At 35.4% G+C, this 20,234-nt stretch overlaps 4 protein-coding genes across 5 annotated transcripts; 1 reads left to right on the forward strand and 3 right to left on the reverse strand.

Moving 5' to 3' along the window:
* Positions 1 to 307: 307 nt before the first annotated feature.
* Positions 308 to 5,236, reverse strand: LOC108663120 (S-adenosyl-L-methionine-dependent methyltransferases superfamily protein). Its single transcript, XM_018125888.2, has 8 exons — positions 3,931 to 5,236; positions 3,684 to 3,833; positions 2,907 to 3,177; positions 2,707 to 2,799; positions 1,757 to 1,931; positions 1,116 to 1,358; positions 827 to 1,021; positions 308 to 701 (listed from the first exon to the last, which is right to left on the reverse strand). The coding sequence occupies exons 1-8, from the start codon at positions 4,789 to 4,791 to the stop codon at positions 503 to 505; spliced, it is 2,187 nt and encodes a 728-aa protein (XP_017981377.1). The 5' UTR covers positions 4,792 to 5,236; the 3' UTR covers positions 308 to 502.
* Positions 5,237 to 6,437: 1,201 nt separating this feature from the next.
* Positions 6,438 to 12,070, reverse strand: LOC18591381 (methyltransferase, putative (DUF21)). The gene is made up of 12 exons (XM_018126138.2): positions 11,651 to 12,070; positions 10,962 to 11,038; positions 10,800 to 10,883; positions 10,601 to 10,714; positions 10,337 to 10,423; positions 10,016 to 10,155; positions 9,834 to 9,921; positions 8,892 to 8,965; positions 8,489 to 8,682; positions 7,592 to 7,851; positions 7,282 to 7,328; positions 6,438 to 6,997 (listed from the first exon to the last, which is right to left on the reverse strand). The coding sequence occupies exons 1-12, from the start codon at positions 11,826 to 11,828 to the stop codon at positions 6,745 to 6,747; spliced, it is 1,596 nt and encodes a 531-aa protein (XP_017981627.1). The 5' UTR covers positions 11,829 to 12,070; the 3' UTR covers positions 6,438 to 6,744.
* Positions 12,071 to 13,684: 1,614 nt separating this feature from the next.
* LOC18591382 (Leucine carboxyl methyltransferase) lies at positions 13,685 to 15,406 on the forward strand. 2 transcript variants are annotated; one of them, XM_018126223.2, is made up of 3 exons: positions 13,685 to 14,227; positions 14,612 to 14,857; positions 14,939 to 15,406. In XM_018126223.2, the coding sequence occupies exons 1-3, from the start codon at positions 13,846 to 13,848 to the stop codon at positions 15,247 to 15,249; spliced, it is 939 nt and encodes a 312-aa protein (XP_017981712.1). In that variant the 5' UTR covers positions 13,685 to 13,845; the 3' UTR covers positions 15,250 to 15,406. The 2 variants fall into 2 exon arrangements, with proteins under 2 accessions (XP_017981712.1, XP_007017536.1); XM_007017474.3 differs by having other exon boundaries at positions 13,693 to 14,227; positions 14,612 to 15,406.
* Positions 15,407 to 16,181: 775 nt separating this feature from the next.
* Positions 16,182 to 18,080, reverse strand: LOC18591383 (plasma membrane fusion protein). The gene is made up of 6 exons (XM_018126224.2): positions 17,787 to 18,080; positions 17,610 to 17,717; positions 17,392 to 17,513; positions 17,050 to 17,150; positions 16,575 to 16,634; positions 16,182 to 16,449 (listed from the first exon to the last, which is right to left on the reverse strand). Exons 1-6 carry the CDS (start codon positions 18,043 to 18,045, stop codon positions 16,365 to 16,367), a joined length of 735 nt encoding a protein of 244 aa, XP_017981713.1. The 5' UTR covers positions 18,046 to 18,080; the 3' UTR covers positions 16,182 to 16,364.
* Between the last annotated feature and the right edge of the window lie 2,154 nt (positions 18,081 to 20,234).

Consider the following 20,234-nt stretch of genomic DNA (forward strand, 5'->3'; position numbering starts at 1 on the left):
TGAGCTGAATTCTGAAAGCCTGAAACCGAAATCCAAGTACAATTGGGCTTATTGGGTTGTCAAATGATACCCCTTTTTTACCTCCAATCCACTTGTTTGATTAGGATTTCTGGGCCCAACCTTGCTAATCAGCATCCCCTGCTTTGATACTTGTTTGAATTCATGGCATATTCTTTGATCTTTCTTATGGAGAAATATTTGATCTTGTTAATAATCTTGTCGTCTGGTAATCAAAGAGTATGGGAACCTCCCCTTTACAAATTGAAGGGCTGCAAAGTAAAAACAAATTGAAGTACGACTGATGAACTTTGAGAAGATCAAATTGAATTGACTGTGTTATAATTAAATGATTAATTTACAGATATCCCAGAAAAAAAAAATGAACAATCAGAGTCTAGAAGGAAGGCAAAAAAAAGAGGCTTCTCAATAATGCTTCCGTAAAAGAGACGAGAATGCATGGTGTTGTGAAGTTTGTGAAGGAATGTACATATGAAGGGATCTCTCAAGGTCGCCATGTAGTTTTCTGTGCACATATGATACCCTCTTTATTCTGAGAATAAGTCATTCTGATCTCCCAATGTAAACTTCTCAAAATACCCTCTAGCGGATCGAGTATCTCAACCTTATCACGCACGATTACCCAACCACCAGGACGTAGAATACGATCCATCTCAACAACTATTGAAACAGGTTGCTTGCACCTGTAAAAAGAGTGATATTTTATGATTTGATAATGATTGATGACCCACTAATGGAGTTAGCAGGACAGATGATCCACCATCCTGTGGCATATTAAGCACAGAAGCAAACTTTAATGGTGACTAACCTGCTCTTTAGCCTGGAGAAAAAATGATCAGCGTGCAAGAGGTCATATGATCTTGGGTAAGTCCCAAACGACTCGCACCAGTCATGGTAGATTCCGATAAGTCCACGTTCAAAAATCAAGGGAAGCGTATCTGGTGCATGGACAGGGACCACATTCATCACCCAAATCTTCTGTTGTAAGAGTGCAGCCGCAAATCTGTATTTTAACAGAAACATTTCAACTTCATTTCTTGATACAATATTATGTAAGGAATATATATTACTAGTATTTAGTTGTACAGTAGCCATACCCTCCATAGATGGCTTTCATGTCCATTACATTCCTGATAGTTGACCAGTCAATTCCCATTCCAGTGAAATAGGACTTGTTAACAATATCTTTCCAGTGCTTGGTGTCATCAATGGCTTTTTGCTTGTCATTCAACCAATCAGGATATGTTTCAAGCCTCTTAGGCCATTCCTCAGGCCACTCAGTTCCGTGTTGTTCAATTGCAGATGGAATGGCATGCAAGCAAGTTTTCATAGGAACATACCTATCAGAACAAAATGTTGTAGCCATTAAGTAAATTAGAGTACCAATAAAATCAGTAAGTTAGGTTAAGCACGGTTATGCTTCATGGAAACTCAATTTGATCATCTCTTACAATTATTATTAATAATGATTTATAATGCCTAATTTTAGGTGGTTAGGAATTTAACTTCCTACCTGATTCCCACAATTGAGAATCTTACTTTACCCAGGCACTAAGAACACTGGGGGCAAATGCTAGGTATTTTGTAAATTAACTACTAATTCTTGTTTTTAGATGAATTAAATGTCAACCCCCTTTTTAATAAAGTATATTAAATAATGAGTATAATCAAGTCGACGAAATTTGTGTTAAAAATGGAAAGATACACTTGGTGGTAAAGTATGTAAGTCTTAGCTTACCAGGCAGCATCTGGATTTTCATGCTCCTTGCATAAAGGTGGATTTTTCTTCCTCCTCAACTCATATATATCATTGGATTCAGGCTTCTGATATATCTTAACACCCACTTCACTGACTTCATCAGTTTTATGAGCGAGAATATTCCAACAGATAGAAGAAGTCAATGTGTTCATAGCTGGCGCAAACAAAAGTGTTGGAGGTGAAAATCATCATACAATAAAAGTGCAGTTCTTTTGCTAAATAAAGAAGCAAAAAACATTGCACCCAAAAACGAAAAAGGAAAACACATTAAACACATGGCCAGGGGCAGACAACCAACCGAGAAATAGCAGAAAGTTTTACAGAAATTAAATTTTCTATGTAGTTGGCCAGGTCTTTCTACCACACAGCATATGAAGTCTAACAGAAGCAACTAGATAAATTCCATAAACTGTACAAAAATGCTAAGAATGTAAAATCCTAGTTCATATTTTTCTTATTGAAGTAGAGAATGTTTGTTAATAGAAAGAATAAATAATTATAAAACTCATAGGACTTTATTTGACTCTGTTGTTAGAACCCGGTCCGTCGGATATTACAGGTCATAGTTGCATTTGAGCAGAATCCTTTTGAGTTTGTTAAGGTCTGGAACACCGTCCAGTGTATCCATCGCTTTGTCTGCCTAAAATAACCAACCCATGATTATCCACTCAATGGTCTCCTATGGACGACAGCCTCAGAATCATAATGGAGGCCATACACATACAACTTCACAAAACTTTAGCACATGTACATCAGTGAAAATCAGCATCACCATAAATCAAAAAGGCAAAAATGACAGACAAGAATTTTCTTCTTTTTTTTAATTTTTGGTGCACTGACAGACAATAATTTTCAAAGGAAGGCATATGGCAACATCATTTCTGTATTCAAGCATAATAAATCTTACAAAAAAAAAAAAAAGGACAAACCTTCTTCTGCTTCAATGCTGTCATGTTTAGTTGACAAAATAAAGTATCCACCAGGCCTCAAAATCCTATTTATCTCTAGAAGAAGCTTCCCCCCTGAAATTTAAAAACAAGAAAAGTTGTTATCTTATCAAAATCAATGAGAATTGTAATGGGAAGTAAATTTAAAAGAAAAGGAAAAAAAGGGATAAGTGAACACATACCGTTGGAATGCCAAGGCATGGTACACCCACCACAATGAATAGCATCAAAAACTCCACTAGGAAAAGGAAGTCTTCTTCTTGCAAAAGGGCCAACAACTGTAGCAAAACCACGTTCAAGGGAAACCTGTGCTAGGTCAACCAGATCATCCTTCAAGCCCAGTGATAACGTTAATACATCCTTATCAAGAAGAGAGGCCACAAAGCTTGAATCTCCACATCCAACATCCAGCACTACACGTATATTCTTTCCCCATTCAATATCTGGTACCATCTATGAAATCCACTTAAATTTAAAAAATGCTAAAACAAGGAAAGGGTGACAACATAAAGGTTCAACTATTAGCCAGTGTAGCAGCTTTTAACTTTCTAGATACCTAAGAAAACTAAAATTACAATCTATAAAATTGTCCATTCTCGGCAGCAGAAACTTAAGAAATCTCATTTTCAGTTAGCTCAGTGCAAAATGAACAGGCATTTTTAAACTAGGCCAAACTAAATCAGGGAGAAAAAGGGAGTTGAATTTCACCTATCTTTACCAGTTCCCTCATTGACCAAGACATTAGATGTGAAACACAGCAGAACTTTGTCACACAGATGAAATAGGTATAGTCTACTTCTAACATGGTAACCAGATTATCATATCATAACAGAATGATCTCCTCCAGTATATATGCTACAAGCTAATGATATTTTTGAATCACTTATGAAGTTTGGAGCCTAAGAAGGCACAGAAGATCCATAAACCTTCATTCAAATCAGGCAACAAGAAAGGCTCACCTCTTCAATGGATTCAAGGTAGTGAACAACTCCACCCTTGAATTCAGACTGGTTCTGAGGAAACATCATATACTCTCCAGATTCAATCAACCAGTTATGATTCTTCAAGTATGCAGCTAGTTTTGGATGTGCCACATTCTTGTACAATATCTGCAAAACGATTAGATTGACCCCACATCAGAACTCAAAATGCACCCGCAAATAGTCAAACTCAAAACATAGAACGAATAAACCTCAATATATATACCTTGAATTTGCTCTCAGACCAGCGCACTGAAGAATCATAACCATCGTGGGGAAGAGGAACAAGACACATTGGAGGGGCTTTTGGGCAGCTCCTCTCCCTATGCCTATAGCTCTGCAGCCTTGTGAAGCCACTTTCAACATCAATACAGGGCATATAATTATGCTTGCTCCTTGTGCTACATAATTTCCAACTATAATGTGCTTTCGGATCGAAAACCGGACCCTTGATCTTCCTCTTCTTCCCTTCGCTTTTTAATCCTTCATTCTCATTTTCCACCTTCTCCTGAGTCTCTTGATCTACCGATTCATCCAGATCACCATCGCCTTCAATCTCCCCAATACCTTCTTCTTCACTATCCAATCCTTCTTCCTTGCCATCCACTACCACTTCTTCTTCTTCATTTTCATTCTCCTTTTCTGCTTCTTCACCCTGAGACTCTTCTTGCTCCCGATGCTCTTTTGACGCCCCACTAGGTAACTTTGACTTATCCTTCTCTTTTTTCCTATTTGACTCATGTTTCTCATTCTTTTTCCCAGATTTATGTTCATGAGCAGGTAAAGGCAAAGACCCATTAACCTTTTTCTCATCTTTTTTCTTCGAACCCGATTCAACCTTCTTCCTTTGACCACTTGAACTATGATTTTCTAATTCCTTCCCCTTGGATTTGCTTACCCTTGTGCCTGAAGCTACAGGTTCAGCGATGTCATCAAAGCTCTCCCTTTGCACAGTAACAGAAGTAGAAGGAGAAGAGAACATGGACCAAACAGAAATAAAACAAAGACCCAATATTGCCACTGCTGTCATCTTCACACAAACCCCATGTGGGCGCTTACCTTGGCGAACAAACCGAGCCAAAGCCATGTCTTTCTTTCTGTTTCTCTCTCAAAAGATGTTCTTTGAAGCAAGCAACTTCTGAGACAAAACAACACACCCAACAACGATATCCAATATACTCAGATTAAAAATAAAAAAAAAGAACGAACCCGCCAAAATGTATTTATTTGTAACAAGATTTGGCTCAAAAAACCCATCTTCCTGAAGTAAGGAGATCTAACAGATCTTAAGTGGAACTAGAAAAAACAAGGAGCTTCAAGTCAGCATTAGAGTTCCAATAAATAATTGTTTTTCAAAGATGTAAAATTTTGGAGTACCCAGATAGGCAAAACGGGTAAAGCAAAGCTGAGTTCTATACTATTTAGTCTTTGTTCTAGTGAAGTCAAATCAAAGGTAAAGATGAGATTCAACCAACCGGCCTTAGGTAGAATTGGAAAAGTGTCACCAACCGAATTTATAATTGATTTAGTATCTTAGTCAAAAAAGACAAAGTTATCCAAAATTAAGGTAAAAAAGAGGGGAAGAAACAGAAGGCGACAGAGAACAGTATTGTTACTAGGTTCCAAATTCCAAACTTGTAATGGTGGAAAAAGAGTAAATATCTTTGATTATAAAGAGAGACAAAGAACTGGAAAGTGTTTGAAAACCGTTGAGATTACGTTTGTCCAGACAGGGGCTTCGTCACTTCGGTGCAAAGGAATGGCAGTTTGCCACATTTACGTCGCAGTTATCATAGCCGCTTTCTACGGAAGTGACCCATCGGGCATCCCTGCTGTCTTCAGTCCTTAAAGTTTAAGAATTTCTTCTTTTGGTTGTTTTAGTTTGGACTTTGTTATGGTCAAGACTCCAGCCGTCTAGCAAAGCAAGCCCCTAAATAGGATCATTGGTCAGCTCGCGCAAGACAATGTGCAGCCGGCCTGAATCTCGATGGTCTGCGAAAGACAGCCCAGGAATCATGGCAAGCGTCCCAATCTATTTTGGTAAGGAAAAAAACTATTAAGAGATTCAATTTACAAAATTATTTTAAAATTTAAATTATTTTTTATTTTTTATTATATTTGATTAAATTTTTAAATTTTTATTTTGAGTGAGACAGTAAGGTCAAAGAACTGTGAATACGTTTTTTGTAGCCATTTGTATCTCATTAAGGGATACTAGTATAGTAGGATCATAGCAGGAAGGAGTTAAGATCGAGGAACTATGGGAATTTTATTAGCCATTTTTACCTCTTTAAATGGGCAATTATGATACTAGCATAGTAGGATCATAGCACGAGGAAGGGGTTAAGATCGAGGAACTATGAGAACTTTTTGTAACCATTTTTACCTGGTTAAAGGAGGAAGACGACCATTAAATCTAAGGCCTTGAAATCTTAATAGTTTACACCACGTTTGATTACTCAGTTCGAACTTGAAAGCAAAATCTCCTGACCAGAAGAAAAATCTCAGAGTACTAGTGTCTGGCTGATAAGAGGTATGACTTGATTGATCTTCTTGGAAATCAGATTCCCAGTGTCTAATATATGAATTTGTGAAATAAAAAGGATAAAAAGGAACAACTACATTTCTTCTCCATTCTACTTGCCATCTTCATGCCATTCTCTTCAAGATAAGAGTATGAGTTTTGAGTATGAATGCTTTGAAACAAATGAAAACTGATGATTTCATGCTGACTTTACACAAAACAATCATGATCTATCTATATAGAACGTTGTCTAGTTGAGTTCTTATCTATTAAACCAGAACACATGAAGCATCCATTCTCTCTATATGATTGCATGTATCCTACAGGCAGTATGCCTGAAATTTAAGTAGGGTCCGCCACTGATTCTTACCAAGTAACTAATCCTCTGCCTGAAATTTAAGTAGGGTCCGCCACTGATTCTTACCAAGTAACTAATCCTCAGCTTGTATGTTTTTTTTCTAACTTGGTCTATATTTAATTATCACTTCATAGGGAAAATGAGAAAAAGCTGAAGTTTCACCTATCCTTTAATGAGTCTTCTCCAGAAGTCTGATGTGTTGTGGCAGGTGAACCTGCATTTGAAGTACTGGTAGAGATTGAAAGGGTTGGTGTGGGACCAGGGGCTGCCAAGTTGGGGGAGACGGGGGAACGTTGAGGGAGATGTCCCGCAGGCGTTGGTGATGCAGGGGTCAGGGTGCCAGTTGGAGAAGGTTGTGTCGAATTCGAATTCGAAGCATCTTCCTGGGATGCGTGCATGTTGATCTTTATCCTGCATTAACAAAATTGCCAAAGTCGTTACTTTGACATCAATGATGATTATGCTAACCAACTTTACTCCTCTGCTTGCAATTGCATGGGAGACAATGGTTGGGTGGTTAAAAGACCAATCTGTGCAGAGCTTAACTCGTTAATCTTTCCTACAGCTAAAATTAGAACTATATTATGAAACTAGTGAAAGAGACAGAAATCAATTTAATAGCATGGTTAGATACTATAACATTGACTTCAACAAGATAGCATTCCAAATGAACATGGATAAATGGTGAAGTTTACCTGTTGTGGATATTGACGTACTCATCTGTCTCATCTAATATCTCCTCCTGTCATAAGAAAGCATGGGCAAACAAAATTAACATGCAATTCCTATATAAACCTTTTTAACATATTGGCAGTAGTTGTTCCCAGCTATCAGGCCACCACCAGGGGAAGAGGAATGCATTATGATAATATCACTATAAAAGCACCAGTATTATAATCATGGGGAAGGCAAGACACCCTTATGAACGCCGAAAGATGGCTGGTCCTTACACTCCCCCCAGAATGCAAGACTGTAATTTCCTGTATGCCAGGTTTTCAGATTTACCTGAAGAAGTTCTTCAATAACATCCTCCATGGTGATAACACCTACAACCTCTTCATTGGAAGGGAATTGTGGAATAGGAGCATTTTCAATGTCCAGAATACAGTATGAACAACCTCTGTGCCGCTTCTTAAAGGCAGGAGTAGCTGGTGGACTCTTCTTTGTCTGTTGACCTCCATCACTGTTAGTCACGGGTGTCTGAACATCTTGTGAGTCCAATGTAAGCCCTAGTTTTTGGGTACTGAAACCAGCCTCACGATCATCTGGAAATACAATTGGTTATATTTAATTTAAAAGAACCAGATCAGGCAACCTAATGAAGGTATGCTGAACCAACCTTACAGCAACAATCAAGATAAACTCTTTAACTAATCAATGATGCAATAGTAACTCAGGTAAAATTGGTGGGAACTGAACAGGTGCTTCTTTTGTACAGGCCATTTTTAAGAAAAAAAAACCTTCTGTGGCAAGTATTGAGCACAAAAATCAATGGAACAAAAGATAAAAGAAAAAGGTAAAGTTATCTGTAGTGCATTAATGACTTGAGGTTCAATATGCCCATCAGAAATAAATCACATAAATAAACAAACTATATTAAACAGGGTTATGAACCATCAATAATTAGCAAAAATGTTTTAGAATTTCAGGAACCAAAGAGGAGAAAATTCATGGGAATATATAATTCTTCAAGGATCATAAATCATAGACGATACAGGGTACAGTGTACAGATAATATGTTCCATTAACATTGTAATACAATGAACCTATAAAAAAGCTCAGAAGAAACATACACTTTGAGTTTGTAGATATAACCAAGATAGGAAGATGGCAGCGGCTATAACAATATACTAGAAAATTTTGTTTAAAGAATTATTCTGTTTCAGTCATCTATATACTCACCTTTTCTTGATGTCACTGTCTCAGGTTGACCTTTCCGCTTCTTACAGCTGTCCTTAAACTCAAGTCGTTCACCCTCTTTACCTTTCTTCACTGATTCTTTGTTCTCATTCAGATCCTTATATACCACAGCTATGTGGCTGTGACCTTTCTGGAATTCATTAAGAATATCATATAGTGGCATGTCCTCTGATACCCTGTTGAATGAATAATAGACAAGAATAGAATTTAGCCACTTCCTTGCAGTAGGGAGAACAAAAACAGAAATTCAACTGACTGAATTTTAAGCTGATTCTACATATCCCCAAAGTCACATATCCAGTGTTAAATCTCATGTTCTCATCTCTTTTCCACCTATTAAAATACCAAAAAAATAAACTATAACAAAAAAGAGAAGATTTTGTACCGTGGGATTTTTCTTATGATCATTTTTCTCAAAGGAACTGCTTCTACTGAATCAATTGTTAAAAGATTTTTGACCTATTCAAGCCAGACCAAGAAGAAGAACCCACATATTAAAGATAGGAAAGCAGAAAAGAAATTGAAGTAAAGCTATGTGGAAGAGGTGATAACAAATATACTTCCATTTATATTACAGAAGCAGAAATTAAAATATTCTTTCATATTTTTCTAGGAGAACTACTAGACAAAAAGATGCGGACAATAAAGAAAAGTGCATCCATGCAAGAGCTAATGGTAATTTGATACATCAAGTGACAAAAATCAATATCATGCATTATGAACTATACTAACACAATATACTTTCTAATAATACCCAAGATCTGATCTTTGTTCAAAGAAAGGTTTCAAGTTGAACAGTTAGCACTCTCTTATCAATATAGGAGCAGGCAAGCAAATAACAAGGCCTTTTCAAGACACCTTCAGCATGGTTAACATGATGCTCATAGCATTCAGCAAAGCTCCAAAGGAGCATCACAGCATTTTCTAACTCCAAGAAATCTTCATTAATATAAACAGAAGCAATTGTAGCTCGATTTCAAATTAATAATGCATACATTTATTAGCTTTCACGACCATTTAGGTAAAAAGAACCACATTTGATTATCAATGCTATCACTCATGCCACTGCAACTCATTGTCATGGTTCTTACATTATCCATCATCTTGTCCCTCCAGAAAGTATATAAACTACCATTGTTAACAATAAAATACCAACAAAAATAAAGGAAAGAGATTTCCAGTAAAAGTTTTCAGAACTAAATACAGGACAATGGGAGGCCATATCACATTAACAAAGAATAAAGAATGAACAGATGACAAATAAATAGAAAGTATCCTAGCAAGAAACTATTATAAGATGATAGCTTATGCAGAGAAAGGAAATTACCAGAACGAGTCCAATTATGTTTGTCGGGTTTCCATGATAAACTGGAACTCTGCTATGACCCATTGTCATTACTTTATTCAATGTTTCCCTGCATTGCAAAGAGAAAGAGAGAGAGGAAGCTTAGAACATAAAAAGAGAGGTAAAATCTTAGGGAGCAAATATGCTGGAATCCACAAACCCACAAATCAAGAGTTGTATCCAGATCAAGGGAAAATGCATTTGATATTGGCGTCATGGCAACTTTTGCAGTCTTTTCTGTCAATTCAAGTGCCCCGGCAATGATAGTTGTCTCATCATGAGTTAGATCCCCACCTTTCCCGGCCTAAAAAGCAAGGCATATATATACTGACGAATAAAGAAAAGCTAAGAAATGGGTAAAACCTTTAAACATAAGGCACAAGGTGCATGTTGCTTGTACAAATTCATAGAAGACGGAATTTGAAGACAATTGCCACTAGATACTAAACTTAAAAATTCAAGACCTTCTGAGTTAAATTCAATACCTCATTGCCATGAAAATCCACAAAAGTCTTCAACTCTGCTCTCCGTAGGAGGACAGCGTGTCCCTTACCCAACATCCAGTCCAAAACCTACTAAGCACATGGCATTTATTCAGAAAATATAAAACCTAAAACCCAGTTTCAGGAAAATAATACTAGGAAATTTAATATCCCACTAATTATGTATATGACAACTTATAGAAAGTACAAGGTACAGCAATAAACAAATTCACCACAACATAATAGAAAATTCATATATGACTATACCTTGCTAATTGGATAAGAAATTGGTAAGAATAGAAAAAGAAGAACACGGACAAGAGGTGCCATTGCTGCTCCAACTTTCAAGCCATAACGAGTACAAACGGCTTGTGGCAGTATCTGCAGTCAAACATCCAAGCATATATTAACAAGAATGCTGCAACTTCCTTGAAATGATGGCCAGTTTAATCTGTTAACAAACAACCTCTCCAAACATGAGGATAAGAGTCACTGATATCAGAATTGCAGCCCAAGGAGGCACAAGCTTGTCCAAAAAAATGGGAAGAGCCTGCAGGGAAGGAAAGAAGTTAAGGAAACAAGCAACAACGTTAACAGAGAAAGCGATAACAATCCTTTAGTGTAGTACCTCCATTGCCAATGAGTTTCCAATCAATAGAGTACATAGCAGAAGATGCTGATTCTTTACCACAGGAAATATCTTGGCTGCCCAAAAGAAAACAAAATAAAACTTTTGATTATTAAAAATACATCTAAATGAATTTCTCACCTACATGCTTACAAGATCAGATCACACGCTAACTCAAACCTCAAGTGAGTTGGCTCAGTACTGATTCTCCAAGGAACTGATTGCTACTTTTACTGTTTGCTTTTTGCTCCTAAAATACTCAAAAGCAAATAACATGTAGCGAAAACGACAACCAAATGGAGCCTTTAAAAAACTCTAAACTCAGTAACGAGCCGACTCCCTTCTGCATCCACATGCAATCTGCCTAACATACAAGCAACAGAGGGAGGGCAGTCGGGACTCAGTGAATCGACTCAGTTCCAAAAGCGAACTACCCGCTTGTTTCTAAACTCTCTAAACCATAAACAATATATGATCAAACCACCTTATATCGATAACAACTACATCATCCCTACTTAAAGCACCGACAAGCTATTCAATACAACAGTGCTAAAAACCAGGAATCACCAGTTATATTGGAAACCATCTGGCAACTGGTTAGACAAAATTAAAAGAACAGACTACCATAAACAGAAAATTCCAATCGATAACTCATCTACTAAAGGAAAGTTAAAGAAAGAGATGGTTACCGGCATGGATACGATCTTGAGGACGGCCTGACTTGATGAGGACTTCAAGGTCGACGAGGCCCAGCGACATGAGACCCAGTGTTAGCCCGGCCATCAACCCAGCAAAGCACACCAACCCCACTATAATCAGCAGATATAATGAGAATTCAGCCCCACAACAGGGCACGTCTGAAGCCATCGTTCTCTTTTTGGCCTCTGCTTAGTGTGTTGTCGTCTTAATTCTTTTCTAGTACCCAAAACAAAAAGGATTTTTGGCGGCCAGGCGGAGAGGGGATTGTCTGTTGCTTTGTCTTTTCAAGATCCCTTGGTTCCAGGAATTCTGATCGGATAGAGAAAAAGAGTGGAAAATTGAGTTTAAGAAATGGACCAATAATCTGCTCACGTGCAAGCCTGTAAGGTTAGTTTGCTCAAACTGAGGGTACCTACTTGGAAAAATGGAATTCATACGCGACCAGCCTTTTTTCCTTACAGCCTATGTCCACTTGATTACGTATCTCTGCAACTTCGAAATGCTTACGTTTTTCCAGCCTGTCTTTTAGAACTAAATCTTTTTATTTTTTATATTAAAAAACCCGTAAAACTCTCTTTATCTTTTGTAATAATAACTTATGGAGGTTGAGGTGTTAAATCAGGTTTAACAGTTTAAACAGTTTCGGGTTTGATGCTAAAGCATCTTCTAGATTCCTTGGTCAGTCAGTGCCCAAAGTAAAACTTTATGGCATATTAACTGAAGTAAAGAACTAATTTACAAACAGAGAGAGAGAGAGGAAATGTTTGCCCACATTCTCAATTAATTATTTATATAAAATAAATATCATGTCAAGTTCTTCAAATAAAATAAACAAAATGTTTCAATCTCTAATAGATAAGAAAAAAATGTTTAGAGAGTTAACTGCCTTTAATGACAAAATCCAATTAGTCAACAATAGGTCTTAGAAGGTCTAGGAAGATTGAGTTTAAAAAGGTCAATGAGGTAATAAATGCTCAAATAAAGCAGATTTTTTATCTAGTAGACAGATCTTAAAATGAATAATCAATGCAACGACCACTTGTAATTTTGGTAGTCGCCTTTGTTGGGTGTTTACAGGGGAATAGATGTCTTGAACATGTGGGCCTGCATCTAGCTTTTGTCCAATTTGCATAAAAGCTTAAAGTGGACCCAATTAGCTTTGGACTTTTAGCAGCCTAGTAATTAAATACAGCCAAGGATGAGGTTTGCTTGTAAGCCTGGGCCTTAGCCTTTTTGGTATTTCATTGGGTAAATTTTGTGGCTATGAATGGGAAGATGAGGGGGGAATTGCTTAAAGTCTGTTGACTGGTCCAACGAATTCTCTCCCAAATTTAATTTTTCACTGACTAAACACTGAAATCTGAGCTGTTGCTGGCCCAGTGGTGGATATGCGTGTAGGCCGTGAGCCCCATGAGTATAAGCGCGAAGAATGTTCGGCTCCAGTATCAAACTGTTTTCAAGGTTAACCTGTTTAAAGAGTTATTAGGGACATAATTTGTCAATAAATTACCGTAGTTCGTATGTACTGTTTCACCGATTCTACCTCTAAGCGTATAGATGGCAATGGGAATCTTTTAAAGAGATATTACAGACAGTGTAGATATGACAATAGATATCTTTTAAACAAATATTGCATATATTTAATTTAATTATATGAAATACGGATATTTTATATTTTAATTTAGGACGAATTTAGATAACAAAATCATACTCAAGTCGCAATTGCCTTAATATTTCTATATATCAAGCACCAAGATGAGTGAAGACAAGTGAGTACCTGAGAGTGGACTGGCTTCTTTGTTTCAATAGGCTTCTTTATTGCTAGTTAACTTGGGAGCCACCCCACACCTAAAATCTAGTCGTTTCAAGTGGAACTGTGGGTTGGGAGCCATTCATTGTTGCCTTTTGCCTTTTCGAACCAAAAAAAAGGACAGATTAGACAAGGACAAGTCAGGTACAAGAAATGGTAGCACCCGTGGACGACTTCGTTACCTTCCTTTTCATCAAGGCGAGGAAGCCGGATATGAATATGATTGAGCGCTTTTCTCAAACGTTAGTTTTATGTGTGGCTCTCTTTCCTTATCCCCTGCGCAGACTTCCTTGGTTCTCCCATGAACGTTTTGCATTATCTATTGCATTGCATTATCTCCTTCACTTCCCCTATTAGTCTTTAAATTTCTGTGTTATGGACAATTCGAAACAAGAAAATGCCTTGCCAGAGGACCACGAACTGGAGCTGAAGCTTCCACACCTATTATTTACAAAAACAGTTCGAGAACTCTATGGAAAGATTGTGAATGAGTGGGATTCCCTCAAAAAGTCGGCATGCCAAACAGCAGCTGGAAGAGCCCTGTGGAAGCATGTGATCCATGACCCTCTTGCAGACGTGCTTGCAGGAGAAACATACCTAAGAAACCTTCACGAGAAGATTACGAAAGACCGCCACAACAATGCTCGAGAAACTTCAGGAGTGATTCTTGCTGTTCGAACCCTTTGGTTTGATTCAAAAATTGAAGCTGCTCTTGATTCCTTTGGTGGTGCAGCTCAAGTTGTTCTCCTTGGAGCAGGTTAGTATTCACTCTACGCCAGGTTTGATGCACTATACTCACAGCATTCATATTAGAAGCAATGAAGCTCTGCATATACCCTTGCTTCCTGGAAAGCACTGATCTCTTATATCCTGCTGTCACATTGATAGTTACTGAACTAGATTGCACAACCAAGAGTAACAAATGCTAGCCAATAACCAGATTCATCTAATCAGTGAACATTTATACTACAAAAAACTGCAATTACATGCCTCAGTGTAAGCTTGCATCCAGACAGGCTTTCCTTCCAAGTAACAAACAAGCTCCCCCATTATGAAATGACAAATTAAAAGAGCAGAACACATCATTTTCAAAAACACAGGACATATTTTAAAATAAATAATGCATGATGTTCATTTGCAGGAATGGACGCAAGGGCATACCGCTTAAGCTGCTTGAAGGAAAGTGACGTCTTTGAAGTAGACTTTCCTGAAGTCTTGCAAGTAAAAGCTGCTCTTCTTCAGGCAGCTCTGGAGTCCACAGAACATCTTAGGATGATGGCAAAATCCTTAACGAGTGTAGCAGCTGACATTAGAGAGAATGACTGGCTTGAAAAGCTTCAGATATCTGGGTTTGTGCCAGAAAAAAACACAGTATGGGTTCTAGAAGGTATCATCTACTACCTCTCCCATTCTCAAGCCATGCAAGTACTGAAGATTGTAGCTGACAAGTGTACCCTTACCCATACAGTTCTATTAGCAGACTTTATGAATAAAGCATCAACCACACTCTCCAGTTCTATCTTCCGCTTCTATAGTGATTGGCCCGATCATCTTCTGCCATCTCTTGGATTTTCTCATGTTAAACTTTCACAAATAGGTGACCCAGATGCTCATTTTGGTCTCATGCATGATCCATTGAATTTGTTCAATAAGCTCCGCAACTTGCCAAGATCCGCAGAAACCAACCCAGATGATGGAACACCATGCTGTCGCTTGTATTTGGTGCAGGCTTCTGGTTCGCCAAATCAAACAATTTCCTTGAGCACCATTCCAATGTAGTATAGATATCATTGTAATGTAGATGCAGGAATCATTATTTTTAGTGTTGCTCAATGTAAAATTCAATTGAACAACAAGATGCAACAAGACTTTTGAGCTGTATAACGATTTTTTAAATTTTATAAGCATATACTACCACATAGCAGTTGCTCCACTATTTCTCTTTGCCTGAATATTTGAGCATAAGAATCCTTTGTCCCAGAGAAAAATGCCTGTACTTTGATTGATCATAAACAAATTCTGTTTATTGTTGAGTCAGTATGGAGAAATGGTAAACATTACGCCTGTATTCCTTCTTCTTTTTTATTTCAAACTTTGATCTCTTTTAGCCTGCAAAAAGCATATATTAAAAGGAAAAGTATCAATAGTAAACTCACTTCCTACCAATAAAAAGGGTAGGCATCGATGTTCAGCCTGAATCTGCAGATGAAGAATATTGTCCATTGACAAGGTTCTCTTTGCCAACTATCTGGTTTTTGACTGCAAATCTTTTTGATGCAGAAAGCAAATAAAATAAGAACTAAGATTTTAGAACATACAAGCTTCTATTATCAATGGTAATTCAGCAGGTTATACAAGGGGTAGAAATAGTACCACCAGGATGTTATTCATTGTGGTAGTTATGTAATCTAAAATTATGTAGCCTAAGTGGTATACTCAAAGCGTACATAGCGTGAAAGTTAGCACTAATCCAGAACTTTGATGTAAAATTATACTGTAAACAATTTCTTGGTCTGAGGTGAAGACGAATGACATGAATTTGGAGAATGTGCTCATATCATAAATTCCAATACTTCGAACACCTTTTTTGTTGGGGTAAAGCATAGTTAGAATTTTATAACCATGAAAGTTAGATCAGGTGTTTTCCAAATTTTTAGTACACTATGCACATCTTGTATCTAGCAAAGAATGGTCAAAAAATACTGGAACAATGAAACTAAACACATGATAAATGGGATAGAGAACAAAATTTACAACAAAGATCAAGTCAAATTACATACGTATGCATTTTCACAATCTTCCATGCTCCAGGTCCAAAGGACAAAAGCATCTGCCAAATCTCTAAGCACCACATAACACCATAAAATTTCAGTTACAAAAGGAAGTTAGCATCGTCATACTTCGAGGCAGTCCTTAACCCCCTGCTCAAATTTGTCAAGGGAAGATATGGTATCCATGAGTGCATCTGCAACCTTTTGTCTGTGGAAAAAGAAATTAAATAACTTAATTGCACATAAAACTTATCAGCAACCATTATCTGGTAATGGTTAAAGTTGTGACTGAAAGAAGCAACAGCATCGATTCACATTATTGGAAAAGCATACCTACTGGAAGAAACCTGAATATCAGTTTCATTTGCCAAACTATTAAGAGAGGTAAACGAGCTGCCAAGAAAGAAAATAACAATAAGCATTAACAAAATATGCAGTGACACAAATTATGGTGACAACAAGACGAATCAACAATTGAAAGAAAACACACTTATGGGTGGATAGCTCTGAAACCACCAAACCATTGGAACACAGGAAGACTAAAAATGACAAAATGCTTTTAAATTATGTAGATGTCAATTTTCTCCCAACAAACATTCAAAAGAAAAACATGCTACAATGTACATCGAGAAAGAAACACCGTAAGCATTTCCTGCTATATTTATAGCAAACTAACAGCCAGACTTGAAACACAAAATTTTACAAAGATGTTTCACATTTTCGGATTTCAAACGATCAAGGTAAGTATAAAATGAGTATGAAAAGACAAATAGGAGCACAAAGCCTATCTGCTTAGAAAAGTGGATACCTTATAAGATCATCTAGCATAGCTTCAGCTTCCAGCTTAACAGGATTCTTATCCTCAAGCAATGAAGACGCATTCTTCACAATCAACCGAAATGTGCAAACCTGTGCATTATAGAAATTAGGAGTACAAAATTATAATCTAAAATTTGATCGAATATTCAGCATTTATTTCCTCCTGTCTGATTTTGTATTAAGTTTAAATTTAGTGAACAAATCGTTGACAGTATCTATTAAACTGATGTAACCTAGGAGCCTAAACAATTATTCACTCCGAATCAATTGACAGTGCGTAAGAAATTTCGACTTTAATCTAACTTTAGTAGTAATGAGGACAAGAACAAACCTCGACTCCGGTACTGGCTTGAAATGCAACAAAGGAATTCCTCTCTTGTACAACGCAATCCCTAGCCGCAGATTTCAAGAGCTTTTGAACTTCCTCCAAATCCTTAGTTGATTCCTTATCCACTATTCAAAAATATTGAAAGGAAAACAAAATTATTCGAAGAACACAACAAATTAAGAGATTCGCATAATTGCAGAAGAGAATGGAAATGTACGTACTGAGCAAAAGATAGGCAGAGCGAAGGCTTTGTCGAGAAGCATCGATTGGGGCCACGAGAAATTTCGAGGACTTCCTTTTTTGCTCTTTAAGCCATTCCTTAGGTCCTGCTGCGCATAGCAACAAACAACGGTTAATAAAAGAAACATCGATGAAAAAGTAAAGAGAGAGTTGCTCACAAATTCCAATGGAGAAGGCAGAAGCATGCGATGGTTGGAAGAGAGACGGAAAGAGAGAGATTAAGAAGAGAAAAGCAGCGTCTCTGCGAGAGATTTGCAATTGATTTACAAGATGGCGTTGATCTTCCCGCCGATTCTCTTGGTTGCCTCTGACGGAGAGGTTTTGATTCGAAATGAGCTGTTTGGGAGGCGTTGGTGGGTGGCCCGCAACGGTGGAGAGAGGGGAGCTAGAGGTAAGGCGGAGTGTAGATGGCGGCATGGCTGATGTTGGCAACTACCAAGCCTACAGAAAGTAAACGACCAATTTTAACGGAAAATTCAAGCTGACGTGATAAAGATTTTTTTATTGAAAATATTTGAATTGTTAATTTTATTGCTTACTCTTTTTTTTTTTTGTGTTTTAACCATTTAAAATTTATTATAATGTGGAAACAATATTAAAAGCTAAAATCATATATAATTAAATTCATGAAAGGAATTAATACTTATTTAAAATATTAATTATTTCATCTAGAAATTTAATCATGATAAATGAATCGCAAACTTTCATCAACATTTAAAAAAAAAAAACATATAACTTGTTTTCTGTAATGGGAAAACATCTTTTGCTTTTACTTTCAAAATAAAAAAGTACTTAATAAAAGAGTTTTGTTAATGAATCCTCTTAAAGCACTTTTTAATATAATATTATTTTTGCATTAAAAATAATAAAATTAAATTAAAATTGAAGTTTTATTTTTTGTAGTAATTTTTTGCTTTGGAGTTCTACATCCATGCATGCATGAATCAATAACTTTAATTATAAAGCAATCAAGACTCTTTCAGGGAACCAAAATTTTGTTGTGAGTTTCTAGATAGGATTCATAATTTTACTAGGGAGTTCATTAATACTTAAAGTTTTCCATCTCATAATTAATGTTTGAATTAATTATTTTAATCAAACTTTTTAAAGTTTAATTACTTTTTATTTATAAACCATCTTAAATTTTCTTTAAAAATTACTTCTTAAAATTTTGACAATATTTTTTAAAAAACTCTTAAATTATTAAAAAGATTTATACAAATTATTATTATTATTTTATTTATTATATTCAATCAAACTTTTATATTTTTATTTTTAATTAAATAGACTATTATAAATAACGGTTAACTAGTTATATATCACATGATATTGATATAATAATAAAAATATCCTAAAATTTTATTATTATACTACATCAATATATCATATCATCATTTATTACAACATATCATCATGTCACGTTAACATCATTTAACATAATAAAATAGTAAAAAAAAATTAAATTTTTTTAAATAATTTATGAACTTCCTTTAATATTATATTTAAAAATTTTATGTGAAGTAAAATTTTTAAAATATATATTTTAAAATAATTAATATCAAAGTTTTTTTTTTTTAAAGCTAAAACAATATTTACGAGACAAAAAGATTACGAAATTATGTAATTAACTATAGCTTTAATAGAAGTCTCAATCAGTGACAGCAACATAAAGCCTTTGTTCCACTCCAACTAATCTCCAAAGTAAAATTCTGGAAAGGTCACATCAATCCACAAAAATAGGCGTGAGCACTAACTAGTAATTGAAGTATTATTAGGGAAGCCTTTGTTTGTGTGTAAGTTCTACGTTTTCTTAATAGCACCTTCACTAAAGTACCTTTATGGTTAGCATAACGAGCCACGACTTGCTAAATTAAAATGAAATTTTTAAAGAAAAGGCGTCGATTCCAATTCGTTTAATTTATGCATTGTTTAACGAGTGTTCCATCACGTTTATTTTGATTGATGGAAAGTATATAAATATTTTAATTATCACATTATTATACTAAGAAAGAATATTAACCACGTTTTAGTGTAATCAACTATATTATTCTTTCCATTTTAAAATGTTGATTCTTATCTGATTTTTATAGCAATTAAAATAAAATTTTGTTTTTTTATAATATAAATATTTAATAATTTTTAATATGAAAAGAGGTTATATGCAATACATTATAATATATAATATTTATACACTATCACTTAATCATAGTATGTTAATTTATAATTTAAAATAAAAATTTAAAATTTTTTAAAATTATAAATATTTATTTTTTAAAAAATTAATTTTTATATTTATGTATTAATAACATAATAATATTTAATTCACTAAACACTATAATGCCTCATTATGTTAATTTTCAAAATATTTATCTTCAAAATTTTAAGGTATAATATTACGTTAAATAAAAGTTATTATACTTTTGTTTTGATTAATAATTATTAATTAAAATATTATTTATTATTTTATATTTATGATAATATGTTGATAAATTATAATAAATATTGATGATGATATATAATGTTATATTTTCATCATTTACGTCAACTTTATATAATATTATATCAGTGTCATGTAAATTTTAAAATAATAAAATAAAAATATAAAA

This window comes from Theobroma cacao, chromosome 8 (assembly GCF_053813885.1).
Source record: "Theobroma cacao isolate CCN51 chromosome 8, ASM5381388v1, whole genome shotgun sequence".
NCBI classification, from domain to species: domain Eukaryota; kingdom Viridiplantae; phylum Streptophyta; class Magnoliopsida; order Malvales; family Malvaceae; genus Theobroma; species Theobroma cacao.

Coding starts and splice junctions, on each gene's coding strand:
- LOC18591382 (XM_007017474.3), top strand. CDS start 13,846: ATGGACAATTCGAAACAAGAAAATGCCTTGCCAGAGGACCACGAACTG. Junction 14,228..14,611: donor AGTTGTTCTCCTTGGAGCAG/GTTAGTATTCAC, acceptor GTTCATTTGCAG/GAATGGACGCAAGGGCATAC.
- LOC18591383 (XM_018126224.2), bottom strand. CDS start 18,045: ATGCCGCCATCTACACTCCGCCTTACCTCTAGCTCCCCTCTCTCCACC. Junction 17,718..17,786: donor TGCCTTCTCCATTGGAATTT/GTGAGCAACTCT, acceptor TGCTATGCGCAG/CAGGACCTAAGGAATGGCTT. Junction 16,450..16,574: donor ATTCAGGTTTCTTCCAGTAG/GTATGCTTTTCC, acceptor CTTTTTCCACAG/ACAAAAGGTTGCAGATGCAC.
- LOC18591381 (XM_018126138.2), bottom strand. CDS start 11,828: ATGGCTTCAGACGTGCCCTGTTGTGGGGCTGAATTCTCATTATATCTG. Junction 11,039..11,650: donor TCAAGATCGTATCCATGCCG/GTAACCATCTCT, acceptor TCTTTTGGGCAG/CCAAGATATTTCCTGTGGTA. Junction 9,922..10,015: donor CTGGATACAACTCTTGATTT/GTGGGTTTGTGG, acceptor TTTGCAATGCAG/GGAAACATTGAATAAAGTAA.
- LOC108663120 (XM_018125888.2), bottom strand. CDS start 4,791: ATGGCTTTGGCTCGGTTTGTTCGCCAAGGTAAGCGCCCACATGGGGTT. Junction 1,932..2,706: donor CAGCATTGAAGCAGAAGAAG/GTTTGTCCTTTT, acceptor TGTTTGCGCCAG/CTATGAACACATTGACTTCT. Junction 702..826: donor TTCTCCAGGCTAAAGAGCAG/GTTAGTCACCAT, acceptor CTCTTTTTACAG/GTGCAAGCAACCTGTTTCAA.